Source organism: Canis lupus, chromosome 22 (genome assembly GCF_011100685.1).
Source record: "Canis lupus familiaris isolate Mischka breed German Shepherd chromosome 22, alternate assembly UU_Cfam_GSD_1.0, whole genome shotgun sequence".
Classification (NCBI taxonomy): domain Eukaryota; kingdom Metazoa; phylum Chordata; class Mammalia; order Carnivora; family Canidae; genus Canis; species Canis lupus.
In genome coordinates, this window is record NC_049243.1 from 57,589,355 (window position 1) to 57,606,556 (window position 17,202).

The 17,202-nt window shown below is 39.3% G+C and overlaps 1 protein-coding gene across 1 annotated transcript in view; it reads left to right on the forward strand.

The window, feature by feature from the left end:
- The window catches only part of MYO16 (myosin XVI), a 481,192-nt gene that overhangs the window by 128,293 nt on the left and 335,697 nt on the right, over positions 1–17,202 (forward strand). The window contains exons 7-8 of the mRNA XM_038570035.1: positions 4,534–4,659; positions 16,992–17,067. Of these exons, the coding sequence (XP_038425963.1) occupies positions 4,534–4,659; positions 16,992–17,067 (202 nt within the window). The remainder of the gene's footprint in view (positions 1–4,533; positions 4,660–16,991; positions 17,068–17,202) is intronic.

A 17,202-nucleotide genomic window follows, 5' to 3' on the forward strand; every position in this document is an offset into this window, starting at 1 on the left:
CCTCTCCACCCCCCATCACTGGGAACCTCCAGATGGTCCTTGACACCTGCCTCAGCTCTGGGGAATCAGGGGCACCCCAGCCTGTCTCTGCTGAGCCAAGCTTGCTCTTCAGGCATCCACCTGAAATAGAACTGAAAATGAACATGGCTTGTCCCTGGAAAAAAACCTCCCTGTGTTTGCTTTTTGCCCCTGCAAACTCATGAGTGCAGACGGATGCCAGTGTACCAGTGGACTCCCCATCCCTGCACACTGAAGCAGAGAACCAGGCTACCTCTTGCCCTATGCTCTTTCTAATCAGGAATCAAAACCAGTAACAGTGTCTCTGCCAAACTCCCAGGGACATGTGACTTCTGTCAGTGGTCACCAAAGCCAAGATCTCTTGACTTGAATTAGGGAGGAATCCAGCCCCCCACACACACACACCACACAAAAATTTCTCACATGTTCAGTCAGTCAGTCTTATCTCTCATTTTGACCTATTATGCCCTCAGTTTAGAGGTAGAGCTCGCAAGAAATCTAGGCAGGGGTGCCTGGCTGGCTCAGTAGGTAGAGCATGCAACTCTTGATTCCAGGGTTGTAAGTTCCAGCCCCATGTTGGGCGTGGGTGTAGACTCCTTAAAAAAATAAAACATTTTTAAAAAGTAATTAAGTCAGCTTTTGGGCAGCTGTTTTCAAATGTCCATATGTGGTCTCGCTTTTAGATATGTACTATCTTCATAGTGAAAACTGTGGTGAGAAAAATCCTCTGTTAATCTAATATAAGACTAGAATTGGAAAAAATTTGAAGTTATTGGTTCAAAATTGGGACTAATTCCTATAGGCATTTGAAGAGCTATTCCTCAAGATTGATTCTCATTTACTCCTCACATAATTTTCATCAGTATTTGACATGAACCTCAGAGTGACCTTCCAGCGGTAGAGTGGCAGGGGTCACACATCGTAAATAAGACCACATTCAATGGAAATATATTTTAAATTTTACACATAGATTCTTTGTAGAAATTAGATTCACAAGAATAAGACTGAGTGAGTGACTTAACAATGAAGACCCAGGTTCCATGTTACACAGTCAAAAGGAGTTAAATCTGGGTGGTGAAAGCTCTTCCAACATACAAATGGGGGAAAAAACAGAAAGGGAAATACTGAGATCATTGACTACAACAAAAATTAAAATGAACATTTATGCATCAAATAATGAGCCCATTGAAGAGGCAGATAATAAACCAGGAATAATACTTGCAACAGGTCTTTCAAAGTGTTAATAGTTTTAAAATATTACGTAGATTCATATGAACGAAAAAGATCATCTGTCAATAGAAAACTAATAGAATCAATTCACCAAAGAAAATACAACTACCCTATAAATATATCAAGGAGACCCACTGGTAGGACTTAAGCACATTGAAATTATTTGCAGTCATTTTAAAAATAAGCAGTGCTGAAGACCAGAAAGCTTAGTGTCTGTGAGGGAGAGTCCCTCCACACACTGCTGGATGGGGTGTGAATTGGCACCAACATCATGGAACTCGGTGAGGCAGGGTGTGTAAATATGTTGAAAGAATGTTCATTATTTTAGAATAACTGTTCTATTTCTGGGAATTTATTAGAAGGAAAATACCAGAGAAGCAGATATAGGGATTATCCACACAAAAATACAGCAAATACATAAAAGCCCAATAATTAGGAACTGGTCAGGTAGGATGATCCTCAGTCTGAGCTCCATCACTTCACAGGTGTGACTTCTGCTGGTTGATCATTCTCTCTGTCTTGACCCCAGCCTCTCCCACCACCTATATGAGGAAAAGGCTGTTTCCACGAGGATCGCACTACCTGCAGACTTCTAACTGGGGTCTGGGACTCTTGTGTATTTTCACATCTGAAAGGTTCTGGGACCTGAGGATGGTTTTGATGAGTAGAAGGAGGCTACACGCCATGCTTAATACACACCACTGTGCCTTCACGGCTGGTGTGCCCGGGGAACGCTGAAGCAAGTGTGTAAATGGTGTCCATCTTCCAGAGTCGAATGTTCTAATACAAGATAAGGAAACTGTTGGGGAGGAGGTGGTTTACGGGAAGAAGAAAGATGCTGTATTTAAACCAATAAATTATGGGACAAACCAAGGTTTGTTAGAAGCACTAGTATTGTGCTCTTACCCTGGTGGCCTGGCCAGCTCAGGTGTCCACTGCCCTTTGCTGTTTCAGAGTATCAGTGCTGGAGAATGCAGAAGAACGTGGCTTCAGCCCATGGGGCCAGGCTCCCCTGGGCCAGTTGCCTACATTAACTCATCCCAGCTTTTGCAGCTGCAAAACCAGGACAGTGATAACTGATCACAGGCTGTACAGGCTAGGGGGAATAATGATAGCTTTTAGGGGCGGTGTTTGTGAAGCTGCTCTGAAACCTTGTCCTGTCTTGTAACTAGATAGGTGATTTCCAACTTGCCGTAATTTTCCAGAACTGTCCTTTTGCAGTTGTCCTTCCAAGAAGCTGCTAATTGTCTACAGAAACAACAGCTGCTTCTGTGTTTCTCATAAGACCCCATAAAATAGCAGGAGAGGAGTAATCTAAGACACCACAGTGATAAGCACTTTCACGCTTTGGTGCCTGACATCTTCCAGTAAATGTCAGGACAGGGCAGGGATATAACTTAATTTCAGAAAACAGACATTTTTTAAGCTCTAACTTAGTGATGAGAAATGTCCCCTGGGGTGTCTGGAGGCTTGTTTATGGATTCAGAAGTTGAATGCCTGTAGAATCAAGGTAAAGGCTCTAAGCTCTTAATATTTTACTCTGATGAATTTTTAAAATTCTGTTATCTCTTGTAAAGAAGTAGAAAGACTCAAAGTCAGGGGTTTTTGCTGTCCTTTTGAGATTGCCTAGGATTGAATTTGCCTCCAGAGATGTCACTGGGAGCTCATGCTTTGGATTGCTTTTCTACCCAGTGAGCCAAGACTTTCCTTCTAGTCTTTTCCTTGAAAACAGTGCCTGAGATGGCGGGACCCGGAGTTAGGCTGAATTTGAAATGGTCGAACCCAATTTTTGCCCCGTGGAAAGCAAGTCTTCTCATTGAGGAGTTTATCCTTAATGACAAGTGAACTTGCCTTTGTGACTATCAGGTGCTAAGCAACAAATGGACAGCTCTTGGTGCAGTTTTGTATTAAAAGTGGAAACCTTCCCAGATACAGATGTTACTGCACACAGATCAGAGTAACCTTTGAATCATTATCTGATCATTCAAGTAATGTAGACTAAATTTAGGGGCAAGTGAAAGATTGGTTTTCTAGGAGAACAAATGTATAAAGTTATATTTTTCTAAGAAACTTGTGGGCATTTTATTCTTGGGACTGTTGGCTAGACTATTAACAAGGTAAATTCTTTGTTTAACTAGGCATGAGAAGATTGATATGAAACAATCTCTTAAAAAAAAAAGAAACAATCTCTTAATGTTTATGCCTTAAATTAGACAAATATATTTGTTCTTTCTGTGCAATGAAGTATCAGAAATAAGCATGGAAGTACACGCTATATATTTAAAGAGCATGATTAAGTCCAAAGGTGGAAAAGCAAATGTTTTTGCTGAATGTTATTAATATATATGTACACGTATTTAATAAGTCCTTTGACTTTATTGTAATTTTATCTTTGTAATAAAAACAGACAGAAAGCTACAAAAATCCAATGCTACAAAACCAAGAAGAAATCATTGGTTTTACTACTTTTTTATTATTTTTCTTTTTCCTTCTTTATAGCTTCATATTAAGATGTTCATGAAATCAATTAAGTAGTTACTAAATAACATAATTAAATTGGGTATGATGATCGTTTACTTACAAATCAAGGCTGCTGTGTTAGAAACAGGAATTATCTCATCTGAAAGTCCAAATCATTCTCCAAACCCAGATCTCCTCATTACAATGAGCATGCTCCTAGGGCTTCATGCTTAAACCTCAGGTTGCATTTGCAAACTAAACTGGGAGCGTGTTCAAGTGAGAGCTGCATGATCATTTTAGGTCCAGCAGGATTAACTTATCCGGTGTGCCTGCCCCTATTACCTGTTCCAGAGCATCAAAATGTTTACATTTCCTGTTGTCATTTATGTCCTCGAATCTCCTCCAGTCACATCAAATACAGGGCTAGAATTTCAGAGCCACTCACTACTTGTTTGACTTTTGGGCAAGAAATGGTAAAGCGATCAATTATTATATTTTGTATTTAAAAGTATTCAGATTATAGTAGAAAGGATGCCACAGAGGGAAATTGAAATTATATGAAAAAGTGTTCAGAGTCAGAAGGAAAATAATAATGAAGCCATAAACTTTTGTTTAAAGAACAATGATGTCCACTTATATTAAAAAAACAAAAATGCAAAGAACAATGATGTCTACTTATATTAAAAAATAAAAATGCATGTATGTTCTTTTTTAAAAGGTATTTTTAGATTTAATATTTTATTAGCTCTCTTTAAACCACTGAATAAATTGTTTCGATGTTCCTGATTTTTTAAAGTTACATAAGAAAATATTTCTTTACTGCAGTTACATATGGCATGTGCAAGTGGCTACAAGGAGGTGGTGTCTCTTCTCCTCGAACATGGCGGAGACCTCAATATAGCAGATAATCAATACTGGACACCACTCCATTTGGCAGCAAAGTATGGCCAGGTAAAGTGATCTCCTAAATTATTTTTAAAAAATAATTATACAATTAATGCATCATTTCATATTTAATTTTTTTTATTTCAAATTTATGTACTGGTATGAAATTTAACTTTTAATGGCATTCTATTAGTCAACAAATATTTTTTATGGTTGTAAGAAAACATGTTTTAGAAGAATACATAAAACATACATTCCTTGGGAATCTGCATATTATAGTCAAAATTGTTGGAGAAATAATACAAATTCATAAATATTTTTCATATAATGGACTTATTATTTCTTAACGTTCTATAGTACTCATTATAGTTTATAATTTAATGAATTGTTAATAATTCTATTTGTTCTCTATAGTTAGTAGAAGTAAAGCAAAATTACATTTTATGTTTTAGGTTTTCACTCTAAATTATATTTCATCTTAATGAATAAGGAATTAATAGCAGATTTTTTTTCCTCTGAATTGATTTTTGGCTAATACAACTTGAGTTAGTATCGTGCAAATTACTCTCTCACCAGGTACCATTATATCATAAGGAGGAAGCAAACTGACTTTTAAACAATTTTATGTGGCTGAATGTGACAGCAGTGTTTATAATAACTGATTAATATTGAAATCTATTTATGCAACACACAGTATTCTGTGCTGGAGAAAGCCTGAGTAATTCTATTTTAGAAGAGAATTCATTGTTACATAAATATGGATTCTTGGGTTAAACTTGTTGATTCTCAAACCTTGACCTGGGGATAACAATCACACCCGTTAAGTTCATAGTAAGTTAAGTCTCTTAAGTACTAACTGGTATGCAAAATACCGATCATAAAATCTGAGCACTGTAGTTGAAATAATTGAAACCGTTTGCATTTCACACTACTTTTTAAGACTTTTAATATTTATTTATTTGGGAGAGAGAGAGAGAGAGAGAGAGAGTGTGAGCATGAGCAGGGAGGGAGGGCCAGAGGAAGAGAGAGAAGCAGGCTTTCTGCTGAGTAGGGACCCCGATTCCAGGGCTTGATCCCACAACCCTAGGATCATGACCTGAGCTTAAGGCAGCTGCTTAACAGATTGAGCCACCTAAGTGCCCTGCATTTCATGCATTTTAGAAAAAAAACATTGTTTAGGAAAAGTCTTTCAAAATAATAAAAGCATTATTTGCTTTGATAACATTTGCTGCGTGAAAAGGTTCATTCCTTCAATCAGTGTTTCTAACAAGCTCTTTATTAAGTTATTAAAACTGTGTTTTAATCAAGTGAATGTGTGAGTAAATGGATAGGTTAAGGGCATGAGGCTGCAGGTGGCTGAAGTTGTTGGTCTCAGGAGTCCAGGAGCCCCAGGTCCTCCCAGTAGATCATAGGAGTATTGGGGAATCAGTAACCTTGGTACACACATTGGTGCTGTATTTCTAGCCCCCTACTGCACTGGAGGATGCTGGGTGTGAGGTTTTGTCTTTAGTAAAAAGTAGAGAAGCACACATAGAAGCAAGTATGGTTTTCTAGAACACGACCTGTTGGTCTGTGCTGAAGAAATGGTAATCAGTGAATTATCAGAACGTGCTCATCATAGTCAGGGCTCCCTCTGGAAGGAGCTAAATCTGCAAGGGAGCAAGAGCTTGGTAAATGCAACAGAATGCTACTTATTACAACTCAATTAAGGGTTTCATTTTACCCAATTTTTCTGACTGGACTTTTAGATTTTGGATCAAGAATCCTTTCAAAGAATACAAATTGGTTCCATTTAACCACTTTCATAAGATAATGTTCTCTGGGGGAATTGGGCTAAATTTTTTTTAATATATTAATATTTTTTTATTGGTGTTCAATTTACCGACATACAGAATAACCCCCAGTGCCTGTCACCCATTCAATCCCACCCCCCCGCCCTCCTCCCCTTCTACCACCCCTAGTTCATTTCCCAGAGTTAGCAGTCTTTACGTTCTGTCTCCCTTTCCGATAATTGGGCTAGATTTAACAGGTTTTATTTAAAGACATGCTTTGGACAAAATCTATCACTATTTCTGTTATTAGACATTTAAATAATTTTTATCAGAAGCTGGTGTGTGGTTTTTGTTTTATTTGATTGCACGACAAATGAAATATTTGGTATGAGGTGGTGTATTTTATTTGTTGCTGTATTTTTTGGTTCTGTGATTTCCATTTTTTTTTAATTGAAACATCTGTGTCTTTGATGGAATTTTCTATTTTTTTCATTTGTTTTGGAAGGATTTGTAGTTGTTTGTTGAAGCATTCTTATGAGAGCTGCTTTACCATCATCATCAGATGATTCTGGCATGATTCATCTTGTTGTTGTCATCATCCTTTCTCAATCAAGCTGTGACTTCCTGATCTTGGTGTGACAAGTGATTTTTTTAATTGCATTTTGGAAACTTCAGCTATTGTGTTAGGAGAATCTTGGTCTTCTATAAATCTATTTTAGTCAGCCTGTGTAAGTTTGGCAAGCAGGACCTGGTCTACTCCAATGGGTTGTGGTTCCAATGAGAGGTTAATTTTCAGACCCTTTAAGGTGCCATTTTGGTCCACTTGGCTTATCTGGTGTCCCTGGGGTTCTCACTGTTTTCTTCTAGTGCCCCCAAAGGGGTGGAAGAGGTTTTCCCATGCGAGACTACTTCTTGTCTCGGGGTGAGGTGAGGGATTTCCACAGGGGCAAAAGAGTTTTATGGCTGAGGGCCTGTTGTGGTCGTATGCTCCCTCTTGCACCTGCCTCCTCCCAGCTACTTTTGCCTCTCATCGGGGAGAGGAGTCTCACCTCCATGGAAGAAGAGTGCTTGCCATGGCACTTCATATTAGCAGATCCTGGTGCTGGACTCACCTGAAGTTGTCCGAGGGACACAGTTGGAACGTGGGAGGGATGCATCAACCAGGCCCTCTTCTGCCACTAAGTTGGGCTGGGAAATACCAGTCTGGGCCAAACTTTGATTGGGTGAGGTTCCTGTCTGTGGTTCCTCCCTTTTGCAGGTCCTGAGCCAGTTTACCTTACTCCTTCCCTCTTCAGAGTCCTTGGGTTTACTGTAATTAGCAGGGAAGATCAAGAAAGAGCCACTCTAAGTTGGAATGTTTTAAAACAGCTGCTCTGTTCCAAAAGAACTCCTTACTTCTGAAAGCATCCTGAAGCTTAATAAAGAGTGACAAAAGAAAGTTAATTTATGATTATTTTCACATGAAACCCATCTGTGGGCAGAAGAGAAATGGAGATGCATTTATGCAACTTCTATTCTAAAATGTCTACTGGGATTTTTGATTCTGTGTGTTGAACATGTCTCAATGTGACTGAATATTACTGACTCATATTTTGAAAGAATATCTAGATGTTTCTGTTCCACTTCCTGGAAGCTATATTGCTAAGGCAGCAAGAATTAGCACTGTCAGAAATTACATCCATTAGGCAATAGGATGGAGCTCCAGATCCTTTTTCCAGTAGTGTGCCTGTGACGTTGGAGGACAGGAATTCTGTGTGAAAATAAGGAATTGACTTTTCAGGGGTACACAGGAAACTCTACAGAAATAGGAAGTTTTACCCAAGAACCTACATTTTTAAAATAAGATTTTATTGATTTATTCATGAGAGACACACAGAGAGAGGCAGAGACAGAGGCAGAGGGAGAAGCTGACTCCTCGTGGGGAGCCTGATGTGGGACTCGATCCTAGGACTCCGGGATGACGTTCTGAGCCGAAGGCACATGCTCAACCACTGAGCGACCCAAGTACCCCAAGAAACTACATTTTTAAAGTGCCTACCATTGAGCTTTATTATAGGATCCTGTTAAAAAACAGGATCAGAGTCTGATAAAATTTGTATCATGGAAAGAGACATTTTATATAACCATGACACAAGACTAATGAATATATTAAACTAATAAGATGGGTTGGCTATATGGTTTAAAAATATGGCATTTGGTTTTAGTAATGAAAGTAGATTTTTTAAAAGGATTTTATTTATTTATTTGAGAGAGAGAGACAACAAGAGAGCACAAGTGGAGGGAGGGACACAGGGAGAAGGCTAAGCAGACTCCCCGCTGAGTGGGGAACCTGACGTGGAGCTTGATCCCAGGCAGACTCTTAACCAACTGAGCCACCCAGGCACCACATGAAAGTAGATTTTTAACGTGTTTCATTTACACAGTTATATTTAACAACAACAAAAAAAAATGTTTCGATATATACCAAGCATGATACCCGCCATGCCTTGATAATGTATGACTATATGGACTATAAGCCCAATATAATGGCCACTCCGTTCCTAAGGCTTCCTGGAGATTCCCATCTCACACAAGTTGTAAGATAGAGGAACGATTAATGAATAAAGCAGGGAGAATTCATGGATAGCAGTGCTCTCACCCCATTACTTGCCATTTTTGAACAATTTTTCAAACTTTGGGTTTTCTAAATCTATGTGTTCAGTCTAGAGAAAGAGTTACAAACTTATATGGGAAATGTGACCCAAAGCTATGTTTACTTTGCAAGATGCAGACTGATCAAGATTGATGTTTTTATTACCATTCTTCAGTGCACCAGTTATATTTCTAACGCTGATCATTTATTAATGATAAGTGAAGTAAGAAACACTTTCCAATTGCTCCATTTATTCTTTCAAAACCAGCTGAAAACCATTTGACCCCAACTTTTTAAAAAGTGACTTTTTAAAAAATTATTTCTTGTATTTCCCAGACACTTCCCTACACAAACACTGTATTTCATTCTGCCTATCCAAGTGATTAAGCCAGCTTTGTTCTGAGGAACATGGCCTTCTCGCTGGCCTCTGAGCATAGCTCTACCACTGGCTGGCTGTGTGAACCTAACAAGCCTCACTGATTCTTCTTCCATACAGTCTGGCCCCAGGGTCTTCAATCAATGAGAACTATCAACCTCTGGTAAAGAGGGGATTTTTACACAGCTCAGGAGATTCTGGGGAATGATGAAGGCAGATGCATTAGACGTGTGTTAACATCAGTTGGTGTGTGTCCTGGTTAATTGATCCAGTTGTTACATTTGTACAGACAAATGTCTGACACAAAGGTTTCCAGAAATGGCCATTTATCATGTTCAAATGAGGCAGATTTAAAAACTAATGTCACCTTTATCCTCTGCTTCTCTAGAAAATGACTAGCCATTAGTTCCCTATTTTCTAAATCCTTATACATTTTAGTACCAAGAATAGATCTGAAGATCACATGTGTCTATTCCATTTTGCTCCATTAGGCCTGTTCAGGTGGAGTCTCCATCAAAATGTAAGCTTTGAGCAGTGAGGGCTGTTTGCTTGCCCTCTGTGCTCAGTGTCCAGCCAAGTAACCAAAGGAATTGAAAGAATCAACCAAAGTATCAGAGGCAGAGGGTTTTTTTTTTTTTCTGTTAGAATATATGATACCAAACCCAAAATAGTATTCTTCAATTCAGACTAAAAAGACAACTAGGAGATCTATATTAATAGATTTTGAGTAAATTGTATCTCAATTATTTTGTCAGGAAAATCCCATCTGATATATAGAATTATATTTAAAAACTATTAACTGTGAAGATGCCATTTAATATTTGGTTTGGAAATAACTAAGAAATAGGTTTCATCTGAATACAAGTTATATGGATGGAAGATTTATAACTCTCTAAAGAAATTTACTGTAAATAAAGATATCTCAGTTTAGAAAAAAAGCTTTAGAAATGCTAACATTTTAAAAGATTAATGGCATTTTTAGAGACATTCATAGCAATTTCATTTTCTTACAAATACCTTACAATTATAAACACCTTTATGGAGAAGGTAGTTTGTAATTTATAGCAGTTTTTCTTACTGACATTTATACTGGGATGGCATATATATTTTAACACGTCCTTTTATAAATATGTTAACTTTCCAGTGAGAAAAAGGAGATTCTTGTTCTTGTCTAAAACTGGGACCTGAATAATTTATGTGACCAGTGTCTTTTGGTTCCACAGTTCTTTCATGAGTCGTATGTACAATAAAATTTGATTCTAGCCTTGGACATATTTTTGGTGTTTCTAATAGGATTGGTCAACAGTACAACAAAAGACAAGAAAGTAACTTCACTGATGCTAAAACCAAAGTATCCTTCCCTTCAAAAGTATTTTGTATTACACAACCTGCATCTCCTGATGTTCAAAAGAATCTTTTGTATTCTCAAAAAATATTTTTACCCAAGTTCATAAGCACTGAGAGATACTCAGAGGGTTTATTAATTATTATTATTATTATTATTATTATTATTATTATTATTATTTCTTTGCTTTGGGCAAACATAAAGTCACTCCCTGGTTTTCCTCCCACTGCTCTGAGCACTCAGCATTGACAGCTCTGTGCTCTGTGCTCTGTGCAGGGTCCCTCTCTCAGTGTTTACACATCTTTAGGGAATCTCCAACCCTGCAGCTTCGAGCCTTCCATGCCCATGGCTCCCAGAGCTGCCTCTGTTTCCCTCTCACTTTGCAGACCCCTGAGGACCACTGCCCAGTGGGTGATCTCTACCAGCCTTCCCAACTGGACTCCTGTACAAAGGGAATGATCAGTTCCTTTCTCGACCCCAGGTGTTGTCCTTTCTAGGTGTCATTTACTCACCACAAAACTGGGTATCATCCTTCCTCCTACCTCTCCATCTTCCAGTATCTAATAACCGCCCCCTACCTAGGAATGGCTTGGGGCTAGGTGAGGTGTAATTACAGCTCCTACCCTATCCAAGGCAGCACCATCCCTACCTGGGGATTGACCCACCACCAGCCTGTTGCATCACAACTCCTTCTGCACATGTAAGCTTTGTCAACACAGGTGTCCTCACAGTGTCTCCCCACAACATCTTCTGCACTGCTGGGGACAGGAAACACACACTCCATAACACAGTTTGGGAGTCTGTGTGCCCGGGCTTCATTCCCTAACCTCTCCCCCACCAGGTTGGAGCATGTAGCCACACTCGACCACTTCCAATTTCTGGACTGTGCCATTGTGTGCCTCCTTTCATGTTCTTGGCTCTCCCTGAAATTGTCAAGTGGCTCAATCTTACATGGGGGACCACACGAAGATGCCACTTCAGTGACTGCATCTCCCAGTTACCTGAATTCCAGTGAGGAGGCTCCCGCATATATCCAATGTGGCCCCTGTGTCTCTGGAACACATCAGTCATCACAGAGCCTGCAATTGCCCCTTCATTTGTCCCCACTGCCCTCCAGTCTTGTGACAACCGAGTGTGTGGACAGAGCCCTTTCTTATCAGCACAGGGACCGACCTAGGACTGACAGTTCTGTTCACGAATGAGGGAGCCCGAATCTACCCTGGAGTGGCAGGTGCCTGTCTGTCCAGCCGACAGTGACTGCATCTACGCCGTGGGGTCTCGAGCCCATGAGCCTACATGCATGCTGGCTGGCCAATGGGAGGGATGGTCCCCAGATGCACGTGTCTGTCACCAGTGCCCCAGAAGAATGGCATGCAGGCAGAGAGAGTCCAGCCAAGGGTGGGCAGCATGGACAACATCTGTTGGGTAGCATAAGAGGTCATCAAGGAGTCTGACCGGGAGGAGATGCAGGAGAAGGAGGCTGCCACGTAGGAGGGAAGAGGGATCATCCCTGGAAGGATAATCAGATACAGGCAGGATTGGAGAGCCTGTGTTCTCAGGGATGGAGGCAGAACTCGTGTGTCTAATGTGAAATCACAGTTGGATCACAAACTGGGGTAATATTAACAATTTATTAAATGGTTTTGTATTTTATGCCTGAAATCCTTCAGGGGTTTCTGAGTTGGAGGCATTTACCCACTATAATGTAGAGCTTGCACCAGTGGGGTAGGAGATGCACGCTGGGAGTTCTGGGACCTTTAACACTCCAGTTTCTTATTATTTCATTAAGTGAAATAGCGTCTCAACTGGAAACCAGCTATGTCCAAACACTCATTGCTATTGTTCAACTTTTTAAAGAGGTCATTTAAATGACCATCATGGAATTAATTTTGCTAAATTCATCCAAGCTGAAGGACAGCTCTCTGAAGAATGAAGTCCATATGCAGCGAAACTTGCATGGATTTAAATTTCAGCTTAAGTACATTTTCTATTAGCCACACAGGGTCTCCTTTTACACACTCATCACCCCCCTACACACACACACACATACACACACACACAGTCACCATATCCTCTGGAGCCTTCGGTGATTATAAACATTCTTGTCCTACTGGTGACAGATTCTTACTGGATTACACACTCGACTTAGTCACATTTGAAGCAGTTTACCTGAAGGTGTTTTGCGAGGGTAAAGCAAATGTTCCAGAGGAGAGAAATTGCAATTAGCACAGGCCTGTTTAATTTAGTTCTATGCCATGCCTCCCTGATTTCTGATGGGAGGCACATGGGAAATACTGACTCTAAAAAGAGAAAGGAATTCCCCAAATGAGAGAAGTTTCCTTCTTCCACACATGAGTGCTTTATTTTTATGGGCCTGAAATAATATGAAGTGGCTTTTATTGCTAAAGATTCTTCTGTAGGAAACATTTTGCTTTTATTCCTTCGGTGCTGTCTGCACTTCTGGTTGAGAGAAGTGGTTCGCTAAGAGATTGCACAGGTTTCTCTTTGGAGTCTGGACGCACTGAATTGAATTTGGAAACGCAAAGCAATTGTTTGACACTGATAGCTGACATTTTTTGCAGAGATATGAAAGCATTTAGGTTTATGACTAAGTCTTTCAAATCTATGAAAACTGAAGGCAATCTTAGCTAATTTGGGGCGTTTTTCCCTTTTCTTCTTCCTTTACTTCCTTTGTCCTTCTCTCTCTCCTGCTCTTCATCTCTCTTCTTCTCTTTCGTGTGGTTTCAATGCAAGCACATCACTCTCATCTTTAATATAAAACGAAACTCCTTCCTATGCCAATTTTAATGTCCTAGGAATATGCCGTCTATATTTTATCTTTCATACTTAAAGAGTATCTCTTTCTTTAGTAAACTATTTGGAAATAAAAATAAACTACATATAAGCACTCTGCTGTAATATAATTTAAATGTTATTGATATAATTTGTGTTCTATGAAACCAACACTCTGGGAAAGCTAACAATGAGCAGACTATTTAAAATCTAATTAAATTTTTAATGAGAATACTAATAAGAACAGTCATTGGTAGGGTGGGGAGATGCCTCTGTGTGCAGGATGCAAAGCTTCGTGTGTGGGGAGAATACCATAGCACATGTTACAAGAGCAAAACCCAAGATTGGAAAAAACAGTCTCATTCTCATTACTATAATAAAGCAAAAAATGGAAACAAAGACAAAATTGAGAAAGGAGACAGAAGGTTAAGAATAACAAAGGAGGGCAGCCTGGGTGGCTCAGCAGTTTAGCGCCGCCTTCAGTTCAGGGTGTGATCCTAGAGACCCGGGATCAAGTCCCATGTCAGGCTCCCTGCATAGGAACAATTCCAATTAAAAGCCTAAACACTTTCTTTTAGAAATTGAAAAGTTCATTCTAAAACTTTTTTAAAGATTTTATTTATTTGTTGATGAAAGACAGAGAGGCAGAGACACAGCTGGTGTCTATCCAACTCGGTTTAAGAATTTGAATGAGAATATTTAGTTTCCTTACTCAGCAGAACATTAGTAGAGTGCTACTCAGGTTCTGTAGAAAAACAAACAGTAATTAAATAATAAGATGTTATTTTAATGTCCTTCTTGCAATAATATTGGCTTTTTCTTTAAAAAAAAAAAAGATTTTATTTATTCATCATGAGAGACACAGAGGAGAGGCAAAGACATAGGCAAAGGGAGAAGCAGGCTCCCTGCGGGAGCCCAATGCAGGCCTCAGTCCTGGACCCCGAGATCATGCACTGAGCCTAAGTAAGGGAGACACTCAACCACTGAGCCACCCAGGTACCCCCAACTCTAAAATTTGTATGGAGATACAAACTACCTATATAGACAAAATTATCTTAAAAAATAAGAAAATTACAGGCTTTTTTCAAGACTTACTATAAGTGTTTTACTTAAAAGATTTCAATATTGGCTATAAAGCTACACTAATCAAGATAGTTGGGGAATGCAATAAGGATAGACAAATACATCAATGAAACATAGAATAGAGTCTAGAAACAGGCAGGGACATATAAAGTCAATTAATATTCTACAAAAGTACCAAAGCAATTCAGTAAGAGAAAAAAGTCTTCAAGAAATATTGATAAAAAATGGATGGGTACTGGACCAAAATAAATTTGAGCCTTTTTATGCCATTTGCAAAAACTCGCTTGAGAGAGACTGCAAGTATAAAAGTTAAAATTATAAAGCATTTAGGAGAAAATATAGTATAATATTGTCATGACCTTTGAGCTGACAAAGAGTTATTTGAACATAAAGAGGCTAACTGCTAGTAGAAAAAAAATACAGATGTTGTACTTTAACAAAAGCAAAAGTTAAAGTATCCTTCTGTTCTTAGAAAAACATTTTCAAGAATATGAGTAGGCAAGCCATAGAACAGGAGGAAATATTTGTAATACACATATCTATCTGACAAATATCTCTGGAGCACATAAAGAGCACAGATCACTTATACAAAGATAAACACTCCAGTGATAAATGGGTGAAGAATTCTCGAATAGACAGTTCACCAAAGAAAATCTAGGAGGGGCCGCTAAACAGAGGGAAAGGTGTTCAGTATCCTTTGTCATCTCAGAAATAAGTTAAACTAGACTGAGCTATTACTTCATGTCCAGTATGATAGCTAAATTTTTAAAAATGTCAATATCAAATGTTGGAGAGAATGTGAATCTAGGCATATGTAAATGCACGATAACAATTTTTTTAAAAGATTTTATTTATTTATTCATGACAGACAGACAGAGAGAGCGGCAGAGACACAGGCAGAGGGAGAGGTAGAGAAGCAGGTTCCATGCAGGGAGCCCAATGCGGGACTCGATCCTGGGTCTCCAGGATCACACCCCAGGCCGAAGTCAGCGCCACCCCCCCGGGCCACCGGGGCTGCCCACAAAATTATTCAATAGGATGTGGAGAAACAGGAACTCTTGTTGGGAATAGGAGTGTAGATCTGAGCTTTCTGTAAAAACAATTGGAGCTATCTAAGCCATTTTGATGATATCCTAATCTTTATCCTGGCGATTTCAGTCCTATATGCATGTGTCCTGAAGAGACCCTTGCACATGTGCACCAAGAAAGCCAGATGAGAGAGAATATCTGTAGCAATGTTATTTGTAAAAATAAGTGCCTGAAAATGGCTTGAATGTCCACTGAAGAGGGCAGGTAAATTGTGATATATTTGTACGGTACAGTTATGTGCAGCCAGGAAAATGAATAAATCTTATTTATATCCATCACCTCTGATGATTCTGGAAAATGCAGTGTCAAGTCATGAAAGCAAGGCATCAACGAATATATACCCTGGGATTTCACTTCTGTAAATGTTATAAACAGATAAAACTGAGCAATATGTTGTTTGGGAAGTACTTCTGTACAGAAGGCTTAAACAGATCAGGAAATCATAGCAATAGCCCCAAATTCATGAGAGCGGTCAACTCTGGGAAATTTGGGGAAAGGAATAATGTTGGGAAGAAACATAGAAAGATACCATGAATGGCCTATTTTTTTTTTTTTTAAGTTGGGTGGCTGAGTCCATTGAGTGTCCGACTCTTGATTTCTGCTCAGGTCATGATCTCAGGGTCCTGGAATCGAGCCTCAGGTTGGGCTCTGCGCTCAGCAGGGAATCTGCTTGGGTCTCTCCCTCTCCTGCTCCTCCCCTCCATGCTCTCCATCTCTAAAATAAATAAATCTTTAAAAAACTAGGTTGGACACACTGGAAATTATTTCATTATTGTTCTTTCAGCGGTTCATGTACATTATATGTACTCTTTGAATTTATATTTTATAATAAGGTTTAAGGATTATATCAACCTCTCATCAAGTGGCTTTCTTCTTATAGCTCAAGATTTAAGTTTTTCTGACTTCCACGTGACTTTAGTTCATATCGCCTGTGGGGCTGTGGAGACTGTGGACGGTACCAGTGAGACTTGAATGAGTCGCTAAATTAAAACAAAAAACATATAGCATGTAATTCTTCCCACAAGGTGCCCTAAAATAAAGCTGAAAAGTGTTAAGTGAGCCTTTTCAAATCCTCAGCAATTTATTCCTCATCTGATAAGTAATTTTTGGTTTGAATGTCTGTCTATTTTGTTAAAAGGAACTGGAAAGAGTGGAAGCAGAGAGAGTAAGAAACATTTAGGGTGGGATATACTAAAGCTCACTGCAGCAGGGCTCTAAGTGCCCTGGAGACCACCCCTGTGTGCTACTCGCTGATGAATCTTCAGTCTCCAGTGCACTGGTTCTTATTTCAGCAAATGTTTGTTTCAGACAAACCTGGTGAAGCTGCTTCTGATGCATCAGGCAAATCCAAACCTTCTGAACTGCAATGAAGAGAAGCCTTCAGGTAGGTTATGAGCATCCTGGGAGGCTGTGCACTCACTGATTCCTTCCTGTCCTTCCAAACTTGTTCATCCATCATAGACATAGCTACAGAACAGTCAGCCTCCCCTGAGAAACTCTGTGCAGATGCTCCAGTTCA